The 17,120-nt window shown below is 33.9% G+C and overlaps 1 protein-coding gene across 3 annotated transcripts; it reads right to left on the minus strand.

The window, feature by feature from the left end:
- Nucleotides 1-7: 7 nt before the first annotated feature.
- LOC105669260 (acyl-CoA Delta-9 desaturase-like) lies at nt 8-16,661 on the minus strand. Of its 3 annotated transcripts, none has more exons than XM_067353269.1 (6): nt 16,615-16,661; nt 5,500-5,762; nt 5,201-5,331; nt 4,778-4,983; nt 4,277-4,459; nt 8-4,199 (listed from the first exon to the last, which is right to left on the minus strand). In XM_067353269.1, the coding sequence occupies exons 2-6, from the start codon at nt 5,750-5,752 to the stop codon at nt 3,842-3,844; spliced, it is 1,131 nt and encodes a 376-aa protein (XP_067209370.1). In that variant the 5' UTR covers nt 5,753-5,762; nt 16,615-16,661; the 3' UTR covers nt 8-3,841. The 3 variants fall into 3 exon arrangements, with proteins under 3 accessions (XP_067209370.1, XP_067209371.1, XP_012217553.1); XM_067353270.1 differs by lacking the exon at nt 16,615-16,661 and adding an exon at nt 14,374-14,915; XM_012362130.2 differs by lacking the exon at nt 16,615-16,661 and adding an exon at nt 12,786-13,346.
- Nucleotides 16,662-17,120: the final 459 nt, after the last annotated feature.

The raw sequence follows: 17,120 nt of genomic DNA on the forward strand, positions 1-17,120 counted from the left end.
GAATTGGTCAGTATCGATAACAATAATTTATTTATAAATACAGTGTAAATAGCGATATTGTCTTAGCAAAATCTACGTTCGTATGGAACGAGAATATAAGTGCGATGAAGCGTCATTCGTCTCAACGACTTCTTTCGCACACATTGTTAACCACATAATCTCCTCTACAAACTACGCTCTTAAGATTTACAAACTACGACTTTGATATTATATCTAAAAACAAAGAGAAAAAATAACGATTCACAGTGGAAGCGCCGGTTTTGCTGCTTCTCATATACTTAAGATTGAAAAATTGTGGTCTCTCGCAAGGATCGTGCGTTTGAATCAGTTGTAATCAGTCTGCGAAATTATCAAACGGTCGCTCGGTCGTAGAAAAAGAACTCTAAATCATCACAGATGTCAAGAGATACTACGCGGGCATGTTTACGTACGGGTGACATAATAGCACAAATCAAAAACAGTCGAGCAAATATATACGATGACATGGATTTGCAGGGAAATCTTTCGATATATGTAAGCAAAGGACAATCAGCAAAGGACAGCAAAGGTAAAAATCATGTGGAAAAACCATCGAAAGACAGTTTAAATATCGAGAAGACAAAGTATAAAATAGAACGAGCTTTAAAAGAATTCATACATCAGAACGAGTTAATCCTATCTAGCAAAGCACGACAATCGAACTTCAACCTTTAAATAGCCGTTTGAAATTTAAATTAATATAATTATATTAAGTATAGAAATAAATTCTTTCTGATTTACGCCAAATTTCTATCGCAATGGCAGGTTTCCAAAAAAATAATATACGATTATCGACAATAATGGAGAATATTTCGATTGAGCTCTTTTAGTTCTTTTTAAATCAAGTTTTGATTTTATCCAAATTAAAGAGAATTTATTTCCATACTTAATACATTTTTTAACGTTTTACTAATATAACCTTTTGTAAATTAAATTTATTAAATTTATTCATATATATAATGTTGAACAATAAATTATTTAAAGAGAACATTATTTTAAACGTTCGTTGAATCTATCATTGACTACATTGATTATTACGTATTATACTCACATTATTATGAAACAATGTGTTCGTCAGAAATATATAGATTCACAAAAATCTATCGCTTGAAAGTCAAGAAGGCTGATTCACACGAGATTAGTTTAGATTAGTTTCTGCGACTAATGCTCAGCCGATCTCTCGAACAACCGAGAGATGTGTTCCCGTTCGTTGTTCGTTATCGCAAATAGCTACGATAAAATAGAGTGGATTTTAATTGACTGTCGCGCGTCGCGTAATTAGTATTACGAACGAACAATGCGCTTTCGTAACGAGCGCTTTGCGAAATCGCCGTTCGACACTGTGCCGCGTCAGACTCGAATCAAATACACAGCGATTATTTACGGAAGACAGATAGAATTCGAGTCCGTACGACTCGCTATCGAATCGCTCGTTAATTAATTACATAAGAAACGAACGGCGAACGCCAGCTCGATTGCCATCGCGTCACTTATGAGCATGGGCGGCGATATCGCCGATTTCTAATTCTGTGTAACGCGAAAATAACTCTGCACGCGACAACGACTGAGATATTATTGCTGTAACATATGTTGTGACGCGGTACAATATGATATCAAGTGTGATAGCACTGTAACGCTAAAAATATTCTTGTTTTTCTGATTTTGTGCGCCTGTGATTTAGAGCGATTCAATATCAAAATAAAATAAGTCCATTCTTTGAAAGATTTATTTTGTAGATACGTCTTTGTGATCTAAAATAAATCTTCTAAGTTACTAACTTTTTTAATTTTCTGCATTGAATTTAAGTTTTGATTTGTATCAGCTTTATATCGTGATACATTCACGAAAATCAGAACGTGAAGCATGAAAATCAGCGACTCGTACATATTCGATGTTACGACAGTGAAAGTGACGCGATGCCACGTAAAACCTTTGTCGTCGTTATGTCGAAACGAATCGAGGGATCAGTTAGGATTTCATATAAATGCTTATTAGTTATTGCTCGTATAACAAGTAATATGTGAGCTATATTTTTCTTATCTACATGGTCAACAATCGTTAAAACTGTTAAACCGTTTCTCATGTATGCGTTACTTAATAATCTTCGTTTTTTAAGCATCGATTTCCCTCCAATATAGTGAACGTATCTCAAACTCTACTAAAACAACTACGCAATATTAGAACAGCGACATTAGAAATTTATGATTACGATTCGCGTCACAATTATTACGGAATTGACCTCGAGGTATCGAAACAGTCTCGATATAAACGTGATAAGTTTAATACATCCTAAACAGTCATTCAGAAGGCCACGAATTAATTTGATTCGTAGGTACGTAATTGATTGTACGACACGCTAGCACACTAAATCCAGATCATCGCTCGAATCACGCGATTGTTCCGACGATTCATTTGCATCAAGATTATTCTCGAGCTAGTACCACGTGACTATAATGAACAGGGTATCTCAGCAAAATTACATTTCACTTACTTATCCTTCAATTAATTTTAAATCTACTTTTCCTCAATAAAGATAATTTGCTTTTAATTTGCAGTATCAAATATTTTTGCAATCAATTCTCATATTGTGAACTTATTAAAACTCGTTTAAAATTGAATAAAAAATAAGATTAAATATTTTTTCTATATTTTTGAGTTTAGTTCCTAAAAAATACGATTTATTTTCAATATTTTGTAACAAAATCTATCGATTTTTTTATTGAGGAAATATTGGCTACAAATTTATCAAAAAATTGATAAATTGATAAAGAAAATAGCTTCGTAAATTTGGTCAAAATCATTGGTGTAATTGCCTTCTCTGCGAAACCTCGCGAGACCTCGATTGAATCTTCAACAGAAATGAGTTTTCTGATAAAATATTATTTCGAACACAAAACAATGCAACGCCTTTCTTCCCTCCAACATAGATCCCTAATTAAAAACACTTTGATTGATCGATCTTAGAGATCGATCAGTTCGAGAAGAAGTTGCTATCGAGTTTTCAAATTGTTCTCTCCTTTGAGGCGATCTAACTTGAAGTAATTTTCCGATTTGAAGAAAGGAACGACATAACAACATATATATATATGATTAATATTATACAATAAATATTAATTGATGCCATTAAAACGACTGATCATTGTTCTTTGGGCGACCACCTTCTCATCCGACAATGCTGTCAATGGGATTTCCTAGCGTAGAGCGTGCATATTCAAGACAAACGTTATTATCATTAATGTTTACGCGAAATATACATTTAATGACTTTTATACACATTATCTTTTATATATTTGCATGAAATTTGCATTTGATATCAAAGGTTGCATGTACATTTTATCACGTATTGCGTAATAAGAATATAAAAATCGCTGAGAAAATTTATTCTACTGAAAAAAATGCTACATTAAACATATTTAATTAAAATTTCAAATTGAGATAATTATATGTGCATATTGACTCAAAGCAATAATTCCAAGCCAGATGAAAAAAATTAAATCGTGCGTCAGTAGCATTTTATACGCAAGCTGTTGGACAAAAAGTAATGTAAATTTTTTATCACTGCGTTCTTCGATCGTCGATGCACCAATTTCTGTAGCAAATCCTGTAAAAGTAACTTTCTCATGTCGCTCGACAATATAGCACGCGACTGTTGTAATCAGCTGAAAATTACGATTCAGAGATTATTAAGATTTTCGTAATAAATTCGCAAAATCATCGCAATAGCCATAAATCATAAATTAACCACATTCGCGCCGAATGTTCTACGTAGTCCCGATCGAATCAGTCAATGTCACAAAGGTGCCGAGTGACTGAGTGTCAAGGCTCAGTCGCCCTTGTTTATGATCTCGACGTTTTGCATATCCTCAGGCGCCATGTCGGCGTCATCCCAGCCCCACACAGCACCCTCGTGCGTGTGATCGTGATGATCGGCCGTCCGCTCGTACCTCGTGCCGTCTCCCGTCCTGGCCGCGCGCTTCTTTATCATGCCGACCGCCACGGTCTTCAGATCGTAGGCCCAGCCGATTCGAGCGAAGAAATCTATGAACGCGGTGGTGACGTTAGTGCGATAGTTGCCCAGCTCGCCAGCCTTATAGTCCCACGGAAACACGTGGTGATAATTGTGCCAGCCTTCGCCGAAGGCGACGATGCCCACGCTCAGGCTGTCGGTGGGGCTGATGGTGCTGCGATAAAACATTACAATATTGTTGGACATGTTTATTCGCACGCTTACACACTTTGGACTTTCAATGATACTCACTTGTCGTACGGCCTCATACCGTACATGTGAGCCGCGGAATTTACCAGCCACGTCAGATGTAGCGAGAGCGTATACCTGAATAGAGTACAGTACCACGAGTACATAGGCTTTTCATTCCAGAAGTAGCACGGCACCCAGCTGGGCAGCAGGAAGCAGAAGACCGGCATCAGAATAATGTATAATCTGCAAGAAACGTGATTTATTTCATGTAAAATTGGACCATATGTTTTATTAGAAATATGCACAAGTTTCCATCGTTCGCATGCAGATACGTCGCTCCAAAAACAGAGACTTCTTCTACCCATCTTTTGCCTGAAAGATAGCAAAAAGTGCCAAATGATAGTGCCAAAAAATATTTTAATTAAAAATATTGTACTATTTTAAATATTACTGAAGAAAATTGCCTTAAAAACGGTGGAAACTTTTGCCTTTAATAAAACACTCGATATTGTATGCTGATCGATTCTGAAGAACAGCATTTTTGAGTTATTTCTGTCGCACCTGCGCTGCCAAATGATAACAGGATCTTTCTCGAGATCGCTCATGTCGATCGTGGCACCCTTGTTGATGACGTCCGGATGCTTGCGCACCAAGAGCCAGCCCATGTGCGAGAAGAAGAAGCCCCTTTGTGCATTGTGCGGATCCGCATCTGTATCCGTGAACTTATGGTGGACTCTGTGATCTCTCACCCATTCGTAAATATGATTCTGCGAAATGTCATTAAAGAACTTTTCTAGAACTTTTCGAGAATATTTCTCTCGACGAAGCTCTCGATAAAAATGAATCTCTTTTAGAAAGATTTGGTTCAATATTTTTTAAATGTATTTGTGCTGTTACTAAAATATAAATTGCGCGATAAAATATTTATAATTATAAAATCGGTATCTTTTAATGCATATAAATAAGTTGTACTGGGACATTTACTTGAAAAGCTGCTGTCTGCAGAATCATAAGAAAGACTCTCAACGGCCATTTCGCTTTGTAAGCCCGATGAGCCCATAATCTGTGAGCACCCCCTGTAACGCCGACGCCTGCCACAACTCCGTATAATAACACTGAAAAAATATAATAACAATGTAACTTAAAGATGATATTGCGGTATCTATAAGACAACGAGATGCTTATAATAATTATTGTTACATTATTTCACTTTTGCATATTAATTGATCGTAATTAATAAAAAATGATCAAGTTTTAAAACATTAACATTGAATAGAACGTACGCCAAAGCGTTGTGTAAAGTTTGGCGGCTGTGAAACAAAGGTATAATCCATAAAGTGAGCCGAGATGAAGATAGACGAAAGCTATCACGTTTCTCCAGACGATCTTCCATTGGTACTTCGGTTTCGAGTTTTGTGCCTTTTGCAAGGGCAATTTCTGCGTCACGGCCTTCTCCGCCGCTGACTTCTTCTGAGATATATCTTGTGAGGCTTCAAGGAATAAAGTTGCTGAATTGCCGAACAAATTCGGTGCCATGCTGAAGTATCTAGAATAGATATTTGTCGTTCTAACATGCGGAAAGTTGCGCTGTATTATTTCACGATATTTTGAATTAATCATCAAGTAATGTTAGCATCTGTTGAGATAATTATAAAAATGTCACAATCTGTTTCAGATTCTGCGGTAGCAAAATTATACTGAATAAAAGAAATAATAAGATATATGTATGTAAAAAATAATTAAAAGCTGTCATAATTTAAAATACTAAAATTTTTTAAATGGTAAATAATTCCTAGAAGGAATAAACAGTTCTTAAACGTTTTTAAGATATCAAATTTTTTTGTGAATAATTAATTTGTTACATAATATGCATAGAATATAAAAGGAAAATGGTTTCTGTAGCTGTTGAATAATTTAGGAATGAAGAGGTCAAAATAAATAATAAAGTAATATATTTCACTGAAGCAAGAAAAGAACCGCTGCTGATCTATATTTGCTGTTTGTCTAAATATTCATCTGAGTATTTGATGACAAAACGAGAATCGTCTCGACAAGGGTATTCGTTTCAACGTCTTGATGTGATGTGAGTATAATAATGTTCAGGCATGCATATATTGAGACTTTCAAAATAGGAAAATATAAGAATAAAAACATATAAATGCATAAACTAATAGGTTTAATAGTCGACAATAATAATATATTAATTTTTTTTTCGTTTTGTGTGCTTTTCAATAAAATCTGTCGTAAATGTATTAAATATATTATCGGTCTGATCGATAAATCGATGCTAGCAAAATCAGTTAAGTAAATTTCAAGATGCTAGCGGCTACAACGTATGTATCACTTTTTTTTTTGTAACGTGAAAGGTACCAGCTGTCTATTGTCGCGTCGTCATTAGTCAAAGATTCATGGCTCCCTGATGGTTCTCGGCGTACGTTACAGCGTGTAATGATCTCGTTACGACTTTCCAGAACATTATGTGTGGTTAATGTGCCGCGTACATGTGGAAAGCGTATGCATGGATGAGAGAATTCTTGAAACATCGCGCCACAGCTTTCGACACGCCGAACGAATATCTGTATGAAGAGAATAATATTTCTAAAATGCGCACGAAAAGAGTGCGTCTTCAGCACGAACGGTGATGTCGCCGACCGCGGAAACTTCAGTTTCATGACAAAGAAATAACGCGATTGTTGCACCAGAGCAATCCGGTAATTGCCGGGTGATGTTACATTAGCGCGCAATCTTGTTGCGGTTTAGCAAAAGATGGATTTTCATTAAATCGCGCTTTTTTCCCGACGTAAAAGCCTTGTGATCGATTATTGGGGACGGTCGCGTCTTTTTATGTATTTCGAAACGCGTCGCAATTCGAAGAAACGTTAAAATTATTGCTACACCGGGTTTATCGAGTAATTTTCGTAAAGGCGGAACTGTAAATTCCGCAAATTGAAAACCATGTGGCAATGCAAATTAAATTTTTATAAAATTAACAAATCGCAGTTTTGATAATTATTCCGTGAAACGCAGCATTATTTTGTTATAAAGCAATAACCGATCTAAAATAAATGCAATTTACGTATACGATTAACGCTTTCATGTTTTTTCTGCATTTTACGGCTAATTAAACACAAACTAGCCATGCCTACTCTGACTGCGGCTGCGACCCTGATGGCGTGAAGACGACGTGAGTTATGTAGGTGCCCCACTTTTAAATGTTCCTTTCTGTCGGCGAATCTTCCTATTTCAGTTCTCTTTCTCTCTCGAGATGAGTTACGCATAATTTAACGGAACTTGATCCACGACGCTGCGAATCGTAACTCCGCAACTGTCAGAGTTCAATAATCAATCTGCGTTAATAAACACACCAACCTACATTCTGTTGTATGTGTAATAATTTATAATTGTCGCTCATAATTGATATATTATTAGTTGGATTTACTAACGCTTTCTTAAATAAGTTTACTATTTTCGATCAAAGTGTATTACGAATCTGTTTATCTGTTTATCTCGTCTCTAACGATATTCGCAAAGCATTTTCAATAATCTTCTAACAGAAACTGACATCTTTTACTTTCCTTGGAACGTTGGTCCACAAAAATATGACTTTAGCTCAAGGTTTCTCATAAACCATCGCTGAAAGAAAAAATAAACGGAATCCATTGTGGGACATTGAGGTGACGAAGTTACTATCGCTATTGACTGCGGTTGAACTTTACAATATTGCCATCATTCTTGCGACTTTACGACGATTAATAATATGCTGATGTAAATAACAAATAAATTTCCCTGATAATTGCAGATATTTTCACTTAATTAATTTTTATGCAATGCATAACGAAAGTATACATCCTCGAATTCTTTCGATATTTATTAAATTAAGTTTGTAATAAATGGCTGAAACAATATTGTTAGGTAATGCAATTCCTTTGCTGAATAAAAATGTTCCCTTATTATATAATTTATTTTTAGATATCGTATGTATTAATGATTTTGAAATTTTTGAATTTTACAGACTTTACGCAAATAACTGGCACTATCATGCTCTCGGTCTTAAGAAAACGCGTATACATTGCACAGATTAGAAATGTAAATATCATCACGTTGAAAGTTCATGTCACTTAAACGAGTGTCTATGACGAACACGTTTGCACAAAGCCAACTGTCAATCAACGTAGGCATACAAAGCAAAATGTAACAAGGTGTAAGCGAGTGTGGTTGACTAATGTTAATATTAACTCTTTTTCCAGAATAACTAGGTTGACGGACCATTTGCAAAGTAGCTTACGCTTTTCTTATTTAACAATGTCGTAAATTCTTATTTCACTATCCAATTTACGGTGCTAAGATAGCTGCATAGTTAGTAAACTTTCAAATGAAACCACCGAAGAGAAAGGCATATCATTATAAATATTAGTGTATTCCCGGATCTTAATAGCGAAATAAAATATTTAAAGCTGCAAGAAATTTATTAGCAGCACCTAAAAGTCATCGATCTTAAAATCAATTATAAAATCTTACTCAACGATTTACAATTTTGCTTATCTATGTAGGAAACATATTAATATATCAAATACGTCAAAAATACATATTATAATATATAAAATTAATCTGTAAAATTATAAGCAAAATTCCAAAATATATCGCAGGTTAAATTTGAAGATTTTTGAAGATTTGCATTAATTATGTTAGCTATTTATTCTATCGATTTATTCTATCGATGCATCAATTTAGATAAACAAATCGACATGTTCTACCTTGCTTCTCTCAATAGTACACTATATATCATGTATCGTTTTCGCCATTATTTTCTAACCCAGAGAGAAAAGATCCTTCTGACGAGAGGTTAATTATGGATTGACTATAAGTCAGTAGTACAGCTATCTCCTCACTTATTGCAACTATATTGCCGCCATACAAACGGTAAAGAACGGGTGTGAATAATCCATGTGAAAGCGCTGCGGAAGACACACATTTTCCGATCTCACAATCGATGTACGATACGAAATCTTACGGTGACGAAATTTGATTGTCGTAAAAGAAGCTGAGAGAATCACGATTCGCTTTTATCACGTTTGCAACGAGAATGTTGTCGCGAATTAAAGTATCTTATAGTAAAACGATTCACGAGTCTTGTTGACTTTTAAACCCGCATAAAAGTATAGAAATAAAACGGATGTTAAACGAATAAAATAAATTTCTCTAAACATTTTCACTTACAGATCTAATTAAATATTGAATCTGAAAACTTTGAATTTGAAAATATTTAAGGAGTGTTTTTTTAAAAATATAATTTAAACTCAAGAATAATTGTAAAATAATATTTAATATGTAAAATAAGGTAAAATATTAATTATATAAAATCAAATCATGTTTATGTTTACGTAAAATCAAAGATAAGACATCCTGTCTACTTCTAGATGGCACAGACTTCACATTGTGCCAGACGATGTATTTACGATACGTGAGCATTTCTCTCCGAGAGATTGTAGACTCAAAGAGATATCAGGGATAGTAAAAGTGCTTACGGCACTTCGGAACGGTACATGATGTAGACGGAGTACGCTTCAGTGGCGGAGAAAGGGGACAACTGTTGAAGAAAGGAGGAGAGATGAGGAAGACTATCAGTTAGTGCCGTACGAGTATGGAACAGGTTCTCCACAAAAGGAGGCCAATGGCGTCTTTGAGGTCATTGCCAATCATGGATCGAAATTCCTAGCCAGCTCTCGAGATGGGCACGACGCATAGCACGTGTCATCCAAAGCGAGATCGCCTTGCGTTTTCGATCGGAAGCGGTATGCCGCACTTGCAAAAAGTTTACGAAAGGAGGCACGTACAAGAAGTGTCCCCATAATCAAGGGGACAAGAAACAGTTAAAAATTTGCAACGTGAGCACGCGTTCGTTTGTTTGTATTGAGATTTGTAACAATCGAAAAGGATGATACTGTGAGTTTCCTCAGAAACAAGAAGAAATAAAGTCGAGGATAAACAAGATTCACAATAAAATTGAAAATTTAAAATATAAAAATATAGAAATTTTCTTTCGCTGAAAGCATTATAAATTAATATTAATTATTAATATTGTTATAAATTAACGTAAATGTTGATTATTATAAATTACGATAAACCAAAACTTTTCTTTTAATCGATTAACGATGGAAGGTTGATCGGATGCTCGTCGAAAGCAAGCAGGAGATGTTAAAGAGGAACATGACCTACTAATCCTACAGCACGTGATGTTTTCTCCCGAGATTAAACGTGTACTGCTACACATGATGTTCGGTAACTATCTTCTTCGAAGTAAAACAAGCACATGTTTGTTGAATGTATAACATGATCTATGTCACGTCATATTTTTGCATTCAACAGTCAAAATATACAAAATATAACAATCTACATATAACTAAAGTCTTCGAAGCACAGCAAAGAATTTTCTCATAGCTTTGACAGTTGCACTCATTCGTGTCCTTCGTCGTATGCAAAACGATTACGAGACTGCAAATTGCGAAAAGCAATGCGCGAAACCTGCAGAATGGAGTCGGTGTGATAAGTTGCACTTCGAATGCGTCATTGCGGTTGGTTTTATCAAGATCTTACCGAAAAATCATAATTGTTGTTAATAAATTAATGTAAAAATATTTTTCTCGATAAAGTGGCACAGAATGATTGTGCTGAAACATTTATTACGATTAACTTGAATGTTTGGTTTTTTTATCGGTTATTCTCAAGGTATCTAATAATGATTATAATAATAAAAAATATGTAAATAATAAAAATTAACATAATGTATATATTCAATGTTAACTGGTTTTACTAATAAGCAATATTTTTTCTTTATATCAACGTATATCTTTCCGCGTATCGACTTTCCATTTCTTTCTCTATTTCTTCGTAATTTTACTTTTAGCCGCATGGATTGCATACGAAACTCGAGCACGTGTTGCAACATAACTAATTATGTTGCAGCGAAATTACTCTCACCCACTCACTGCACGGTTTTGATTCCAGTTACTGTATTTTATACTCTTCACTGCATTTCGTCTTGAAATTGAATCTCGAACACGTTTCGCATTAACAAAACAACTCGATTGCATCGGAAAGTTATCGTATTATTCTATCGGTACAAAAATATCAACCTAATAAAAATACACACTCGTATTTCTTCTCAGAAATGAATGCCATAAGTGCCGATTGACATGGTAATTTTTGGATATGTACGTGCGTTGCACAAAATAAAAATTTATTATGTGAAGATTCTCTTCGTACGAGTTTGCCAGTCGACGTTCAAGTGCAATCTGAGCTGTGCAAATAATTCAAATGTGCATTCTTGGATCTCGAATATTTTGATAACTATATCAAATTTGACATGTAGAGCGAAATGTCATATTGTCCGCGTGATGATGATCACCTTACGAGATCTTATTTGATTCCACTCTAATAAGCAGGACAGAGCTGCTAAAGAAAGTGTGCCGTACGGGAAGTTTGCTAGCCGCGACAAATGAGAAAAAACTTAAAAGGTATCGGTGGAAAAAAAGATATTCACCACGCGATGATTAAGCACCGCGCAATAATGCTCTTAGTTCCATTAATTTGAATTCGTTCGATGTGACGGAAAGAATGCTACAAAAAACGATTACACGGTATATGTAGATAGAATATCCTTAATATAACATCTTAAAATCACAAGATATCCTTTTCGACTTGTTTTAGAATCAACGTCCTTTTAAGTTTCTAAAGTTTCAGAAGAAAAGAGACGTAAAAGAGTCCTACTTTTTCGTTAAATATATCAAACTGCATTTTAGCGGAAACTTAATGGTGCAATTTATGTGCAAAGTAATAGAACGTTAAACAGGAAAGGTATGATAAATGATGATCGCACGCTTTCGCGATAATCATTTATCACAAACTATTCTGGTCCACAGATTTTTTAAATTTCCTGTTTAGAAAGGAGCTCCTAGTATCTCCGTATAATTTCAATCATGTACGAAATGTAATAAGACACGTAACTGTACGAAAAATAATTTGACTAGTGTCGAATACGTCTAAATTTATGTCATAGCGGAAACTGTCTCATTAAAACACTTCTCTCTTTTCAATAGAAATCTTTACATTTTGTTATTTAGGAATGGACCGTTACTTGAAAGACAGCGAGCAAAACAAGCACTTGAAATTTCAACAATCACGAAAGTAACGAAAATTTAGTTCAAATTCGTATGGAAAGGAAGTAACAGTATCGAATAATTTTTATCATAACAGCTAATTGTGTTCGTGATAATGTGTCATTATTTACGAAGCTGCGTTTTTCAATTTTAAAATGTTACACAAGATAAAAGAAAATATTATTCGATAATTTGACAATTTAAACTGATGCTTCACTTCACACGTCTTTCATTGAGATCAATTTCGACGTGTAAATTTTATCAATTGCAACAAATTTGTCGATAGAATATTAAGAACATCAAGAAAGAGCGCGTTACTAATACCTTTTTACATACGTTCTTTAATTTTGATAATAATTATATACCGCAAAATCGAAAAAAATCTGAAAAAAATGTCAAGTCAGATGACTTACAGTTTGGATGACGTGCAAGCGTGAATAAGATCGCGACTTCCTTGCTGCAAGGATCACGAGAGAGCTCAAGACACAGAACACGGAGATTTTCCTGACAGTTCTCTCCTGGATGGATGGTCTGAGCTGATGGCGAGTTCACTACGAAATACCGAGATGCTGGAGTGTATGTCCCACTTATCAACTCTTCGCGCCGCCCCGTATAAAACGGCCGTCAACGAAATCCCCCGCCCGTCGTACCGATTGCCCTAAAAAGCACCGGATTCTCGCGGGGGTAGATAGCCACGCTTCGGCGACGGAAGTGACGGGTTGCAAAAACCGAGAGCAGCGCGACTCGTTGCTACAGGTATTCGCTTTTACAAAATCGATCATGTGGATGAAATGTATTCTCCCAGTTTCATGCTCCCGATTTGCGATCCGGTGTCGTGTCGCGCTTTGTCAATCGGCGGCCTCGATTGTTGTAGCGCGATTGTGTGCAAATCACACAAATGCAATTTTATTAGTTCGATTTTTCATAATTTCCGACCTAAAAAGTAAATATAAATTTCATACATTGCAAATTAATATGTATTAGATGACGTACCTCTAATAGAATCATTGCTTTATGATTTAAACAATAAAACAAACTTTTTATTAAATTTTGAAATAAAATAGTTGAAAACTGCATAAATTCTTCTAACTAATATCTAATATTTTAAACTAATTTTATAGGCTTTGATAAAAATATAAAATGTTAAGTATAAAATGCATATTTTTATAAGTTATTTATAAAAAACTCTAATTATTTAATTTTCTGTTTTATAATAAATTTACTGCGATATATTGTTTGTTCTGATATGCGAATATTACCGGATTATGGATTTTCTTGCATTTTCTAATTTTAACATTTAACAACACCAGAAGTTATATCACAATCGCTTCGCGACTCCACGAAACAGTTAATGGCAGGCTATAAATAATAGTTAATAGATATTACCGCAATCAACGCTATAATTTGGATCGAAAACAACGAAAACTGCATTCTGCGGTCTTTTTTGCCTTCGGCGATTAAGAAATCTCGACGGAATGTTAAAAATGTTAATCTTTTGTTTTATTTTTATATGCTTGAATATCTTGCACTCGGAATCTTCTTCAATATTCCCATGTCTATTGTTCCATCTATGTCCCTGACATTCCCAACATGTCAGTTCCATTTAACTGCCTTTAATTTTTTTTTACAAAAATATTCCTTTACATAGATAGAAAATCCTTTCTATAGAAGCCTATTTCTTGAAAAAAATGTGTAGAAACTGAATTCTGAATTAAAAAATTTCAGTGCACATTAACCTAGTTTGATACATCATATAAAGAATTTGTCTGATACATCTCATTGATTTAACAATAAGTTCAATGAAACGTGAGCGAATTACTCAATTATTTATTTTTATACAAAGCAAATTCTGAACAATCTATATGAAAATATTATATGTCAATGAATCTGTTAAAATACAAACGAAAGTAAGAAAGCATGAGTAGTGAACAAAAGAATCGGCATTTTGTTAGATTTGTTTGAGTTATGCTCATCTATGCTACGCCGAAAAAAAATTATCACCTTGCACGCAACGTTGAAACTAAGTGAGAACGGGGTTTCACATCCCTCTGTCAAACATTTGTTATGCATAAATTGCCATTGCATTGATCAATATTGATCTAAAAACAAGAAGAGTTTCATCAAGGTTGTCTTTTCCGGTTGAGATTCGGATGACAAAGTCAGTATTGCACATATTCTAATCAGATAAACCTAATGAACGCAAAAGATTAAAAAAAAACCATATTATATGCAAAAAGTTTGCATATTAGTATTAGTATGCAATTTAGTATGAAAAACAATTTTTTAGAAAACTAGATCTATTGCACGAGTAATTGTATAAATTACAGTTACGTATATTAAAAATATAGTTCAATGCAATACTTTTTCTGCTTCTTACATAAAGAATCTATATCTGTTCAAATTCACGTTTTAATACAAAGCAAAAATATAACTTATTTATCTAATTCTTAATTTGGCTACTGTCTAGATCCATTTTAAAATTAAATTTTGTTTTTTGTAATTCTGTAGATTTTATCATGCATGTATGTCTCATATTATGTTGCATATCATATCATAGCATATCATATCATATTTGCACAAGTCTTACGGAAATAAACTGTCATATAAAAAAATATTCAATAACGGTTGTAGCAAAAATTGTTGAATAAGTCATTAATCGATGCGATAAAAAATTATTTGCATTACAGTAGTGTAATATACATACGAAAACATTTAACATTTAAAATAACATCTTATTGAATGCAAATAATTTTTTATCGCATTGATTAATGACTTATTCAACAATTTTTGCTACAACCGTTATTGAATATTTTTTTATATGACAGTTTATTTCCGTAAGACTTGTGCAAATATGATATGATATGCTATGATATGATATGCTATGATATGATATGCAACATAATATGAGACATACATGCATGATAAAATCTACAGAATTACAAAAAACAAAATTTAATTTCAAAATGGATCTAGACAGTAGCCAAATTAAGAATTAGATAAATAAGTTATATTTTTGCTTTGTATTAAAACGTGAATTTGAACAGATATAGATTCTTTATGTAAGAAGCAGAAAAAGTATTGCATTGAACTATATTTTTAATATACGTAACTGTAATTTATACAATTACTCGTGCAATAGATCTAGTTTTCTAAAAAATTGTTTTTCATACTAAATATATTATGTTGCATATCATATCATAGCATATCATATCATATTTGCACAAGTCTTACGGAAATAAACTGTCATATAAAAAAATATTCAATAACGGTTGTAGCAAAAATTGTTGAATAAGTCATTAATCGATGCGATAAAAAATTATTTGCATTACAGTAGTGTAATATACATACGAAAACATTTAACATTTAAAATAACATCTTATTGAATGCAGAATTTCAATTTTAATAATAAATTTTGTTCCTCAAAAAAAATTTAGAAGTTATTTTATAACGTGTAAAATGTAAAAATACTTTTTTTTAATAATAAAATTTATATCTGAAACAAATTATGAAAAATATAATCGTACACGCGTGAAATATTCGTAAGAATTCTCCGAATAACAGAAATTATCACATTGAGCAATACTGCCAATAACAAAAATGCATTGCTTAAGATACATTGCATCGCTTGTTTGTCGTACTATTTGAAATTGTAGGTCATCAGTTTAATGTTTATACAAACTGATCCAAAACGGAATCCAGAATATTGTATAAACTTTACAAATTGAATTTGTTAATTAATGTCAATAATAACACTCTGTGCGATTAAACTGATTGTATCAAATCACGCAGACAAGTGTTTTGTACCCATATATCAATCGACAAGTTGCAATTACAGTCATGATCGCAAATACAAAATAAAAATCAAATCGAAAGTTTTTGATTCACTCTCCATTGTGGTTATCCGTTAACGAGTGAAAACAGTCGTGACAGCGATTGAAACGAAAAAAATACAAAAAAAGAAATCGACGAGAGCTGCTGATGATGAAATTCTAACTACGACGACGGTCGATGTATCCTTGCCGAAGGCAAGGGTTGCACAGTGCACTGCCACCCCATCCCCAAGGATGCACTCGCTGTCGCCGATCAGGACCACAACTAGCAATCGTGATCTTCGCCGATTCTCTTCGTGATTTTCGCTCGCGTCGCAAAGACATCACGAGTGCATGCGCGCGGTTGAGATCACGAGCGAGTCGAAGTCGCCCGTTCGTACAAAAAATCAGGCAGAAACAGCAAAGACCGTACCTGGATGGTGTTGGCCGGTTCGATTGATCCGCAGCACAACTACTGCCATACCTGTGCTTCACGGTGAAGGGACATACTCACAGTCTTCTCAGTCGATAAGCCACAGAGATAAATTAAATAAATAAATTCTCTCTACGAGTACATTGATCTTGTCTATTCTCTCAAAAATTTGAGATCTATCTTTGATCTCATGGAAATTTTTATTTTTATTTAAGTGGATTAAACCAATATCGTAATAAAAAATTATTTTTTTATTGCTTTTAGAGAATCACAAATCCTTTTGTGTAATTAAATTATACATGCTAATTGTTCTGCGGCGGGTCAAATTAAAACCAAAAAAAGAAAAAAATTTGTATGAACCAACGCATGTCGGTAAAATTTCCAAATTTTTTTCTTTTTTTGGTTTTAATTTGACCCGCCGCAGAACAATTAGCATGTGTACTTTAATCACACAAAAGGATTTGTGATTCTATAAAAGCAACAAAAAAATAGTCTCTTATTACAGT

The sequence above is a fragment of the Linepithema humile genome, chromosome 4 (genome assembly GCF_040581485.1).
Source record: "Linepithema humile isolate Giens D197 chromosome 4, Lhum_UNIL_v1.0, whole genome shotgun sequence".
NCBI lineage: Eukaryota > Metazoa > Arthropoda > Insecta > Hymenoptera > Formicidae > Linepithema > Linepithema humile.

Coding starts and splice junctions, on each gene's coding strand:
- LOC105669260 (XM_067353269.1), bottom strand. CDS start 5,752: ATGGCACCGAATTTGTTCGGCAATTCAGCAACTTTATTCCTTGAAGCC. Junction 4,460..4,777: donor GTTATCATTTGGCAGCGCAG/GTGCGACAGAAA, acceptor CGTTTCTTGCAG/ATTATACATTATTCTGATGC. Junction 4,200..4,276: donor GGTATGAGGCCGTACGACAA/GTGAGTATCATT, acceptor GTTTTATCGCAG/CACCATCAGCCCCACCGACA.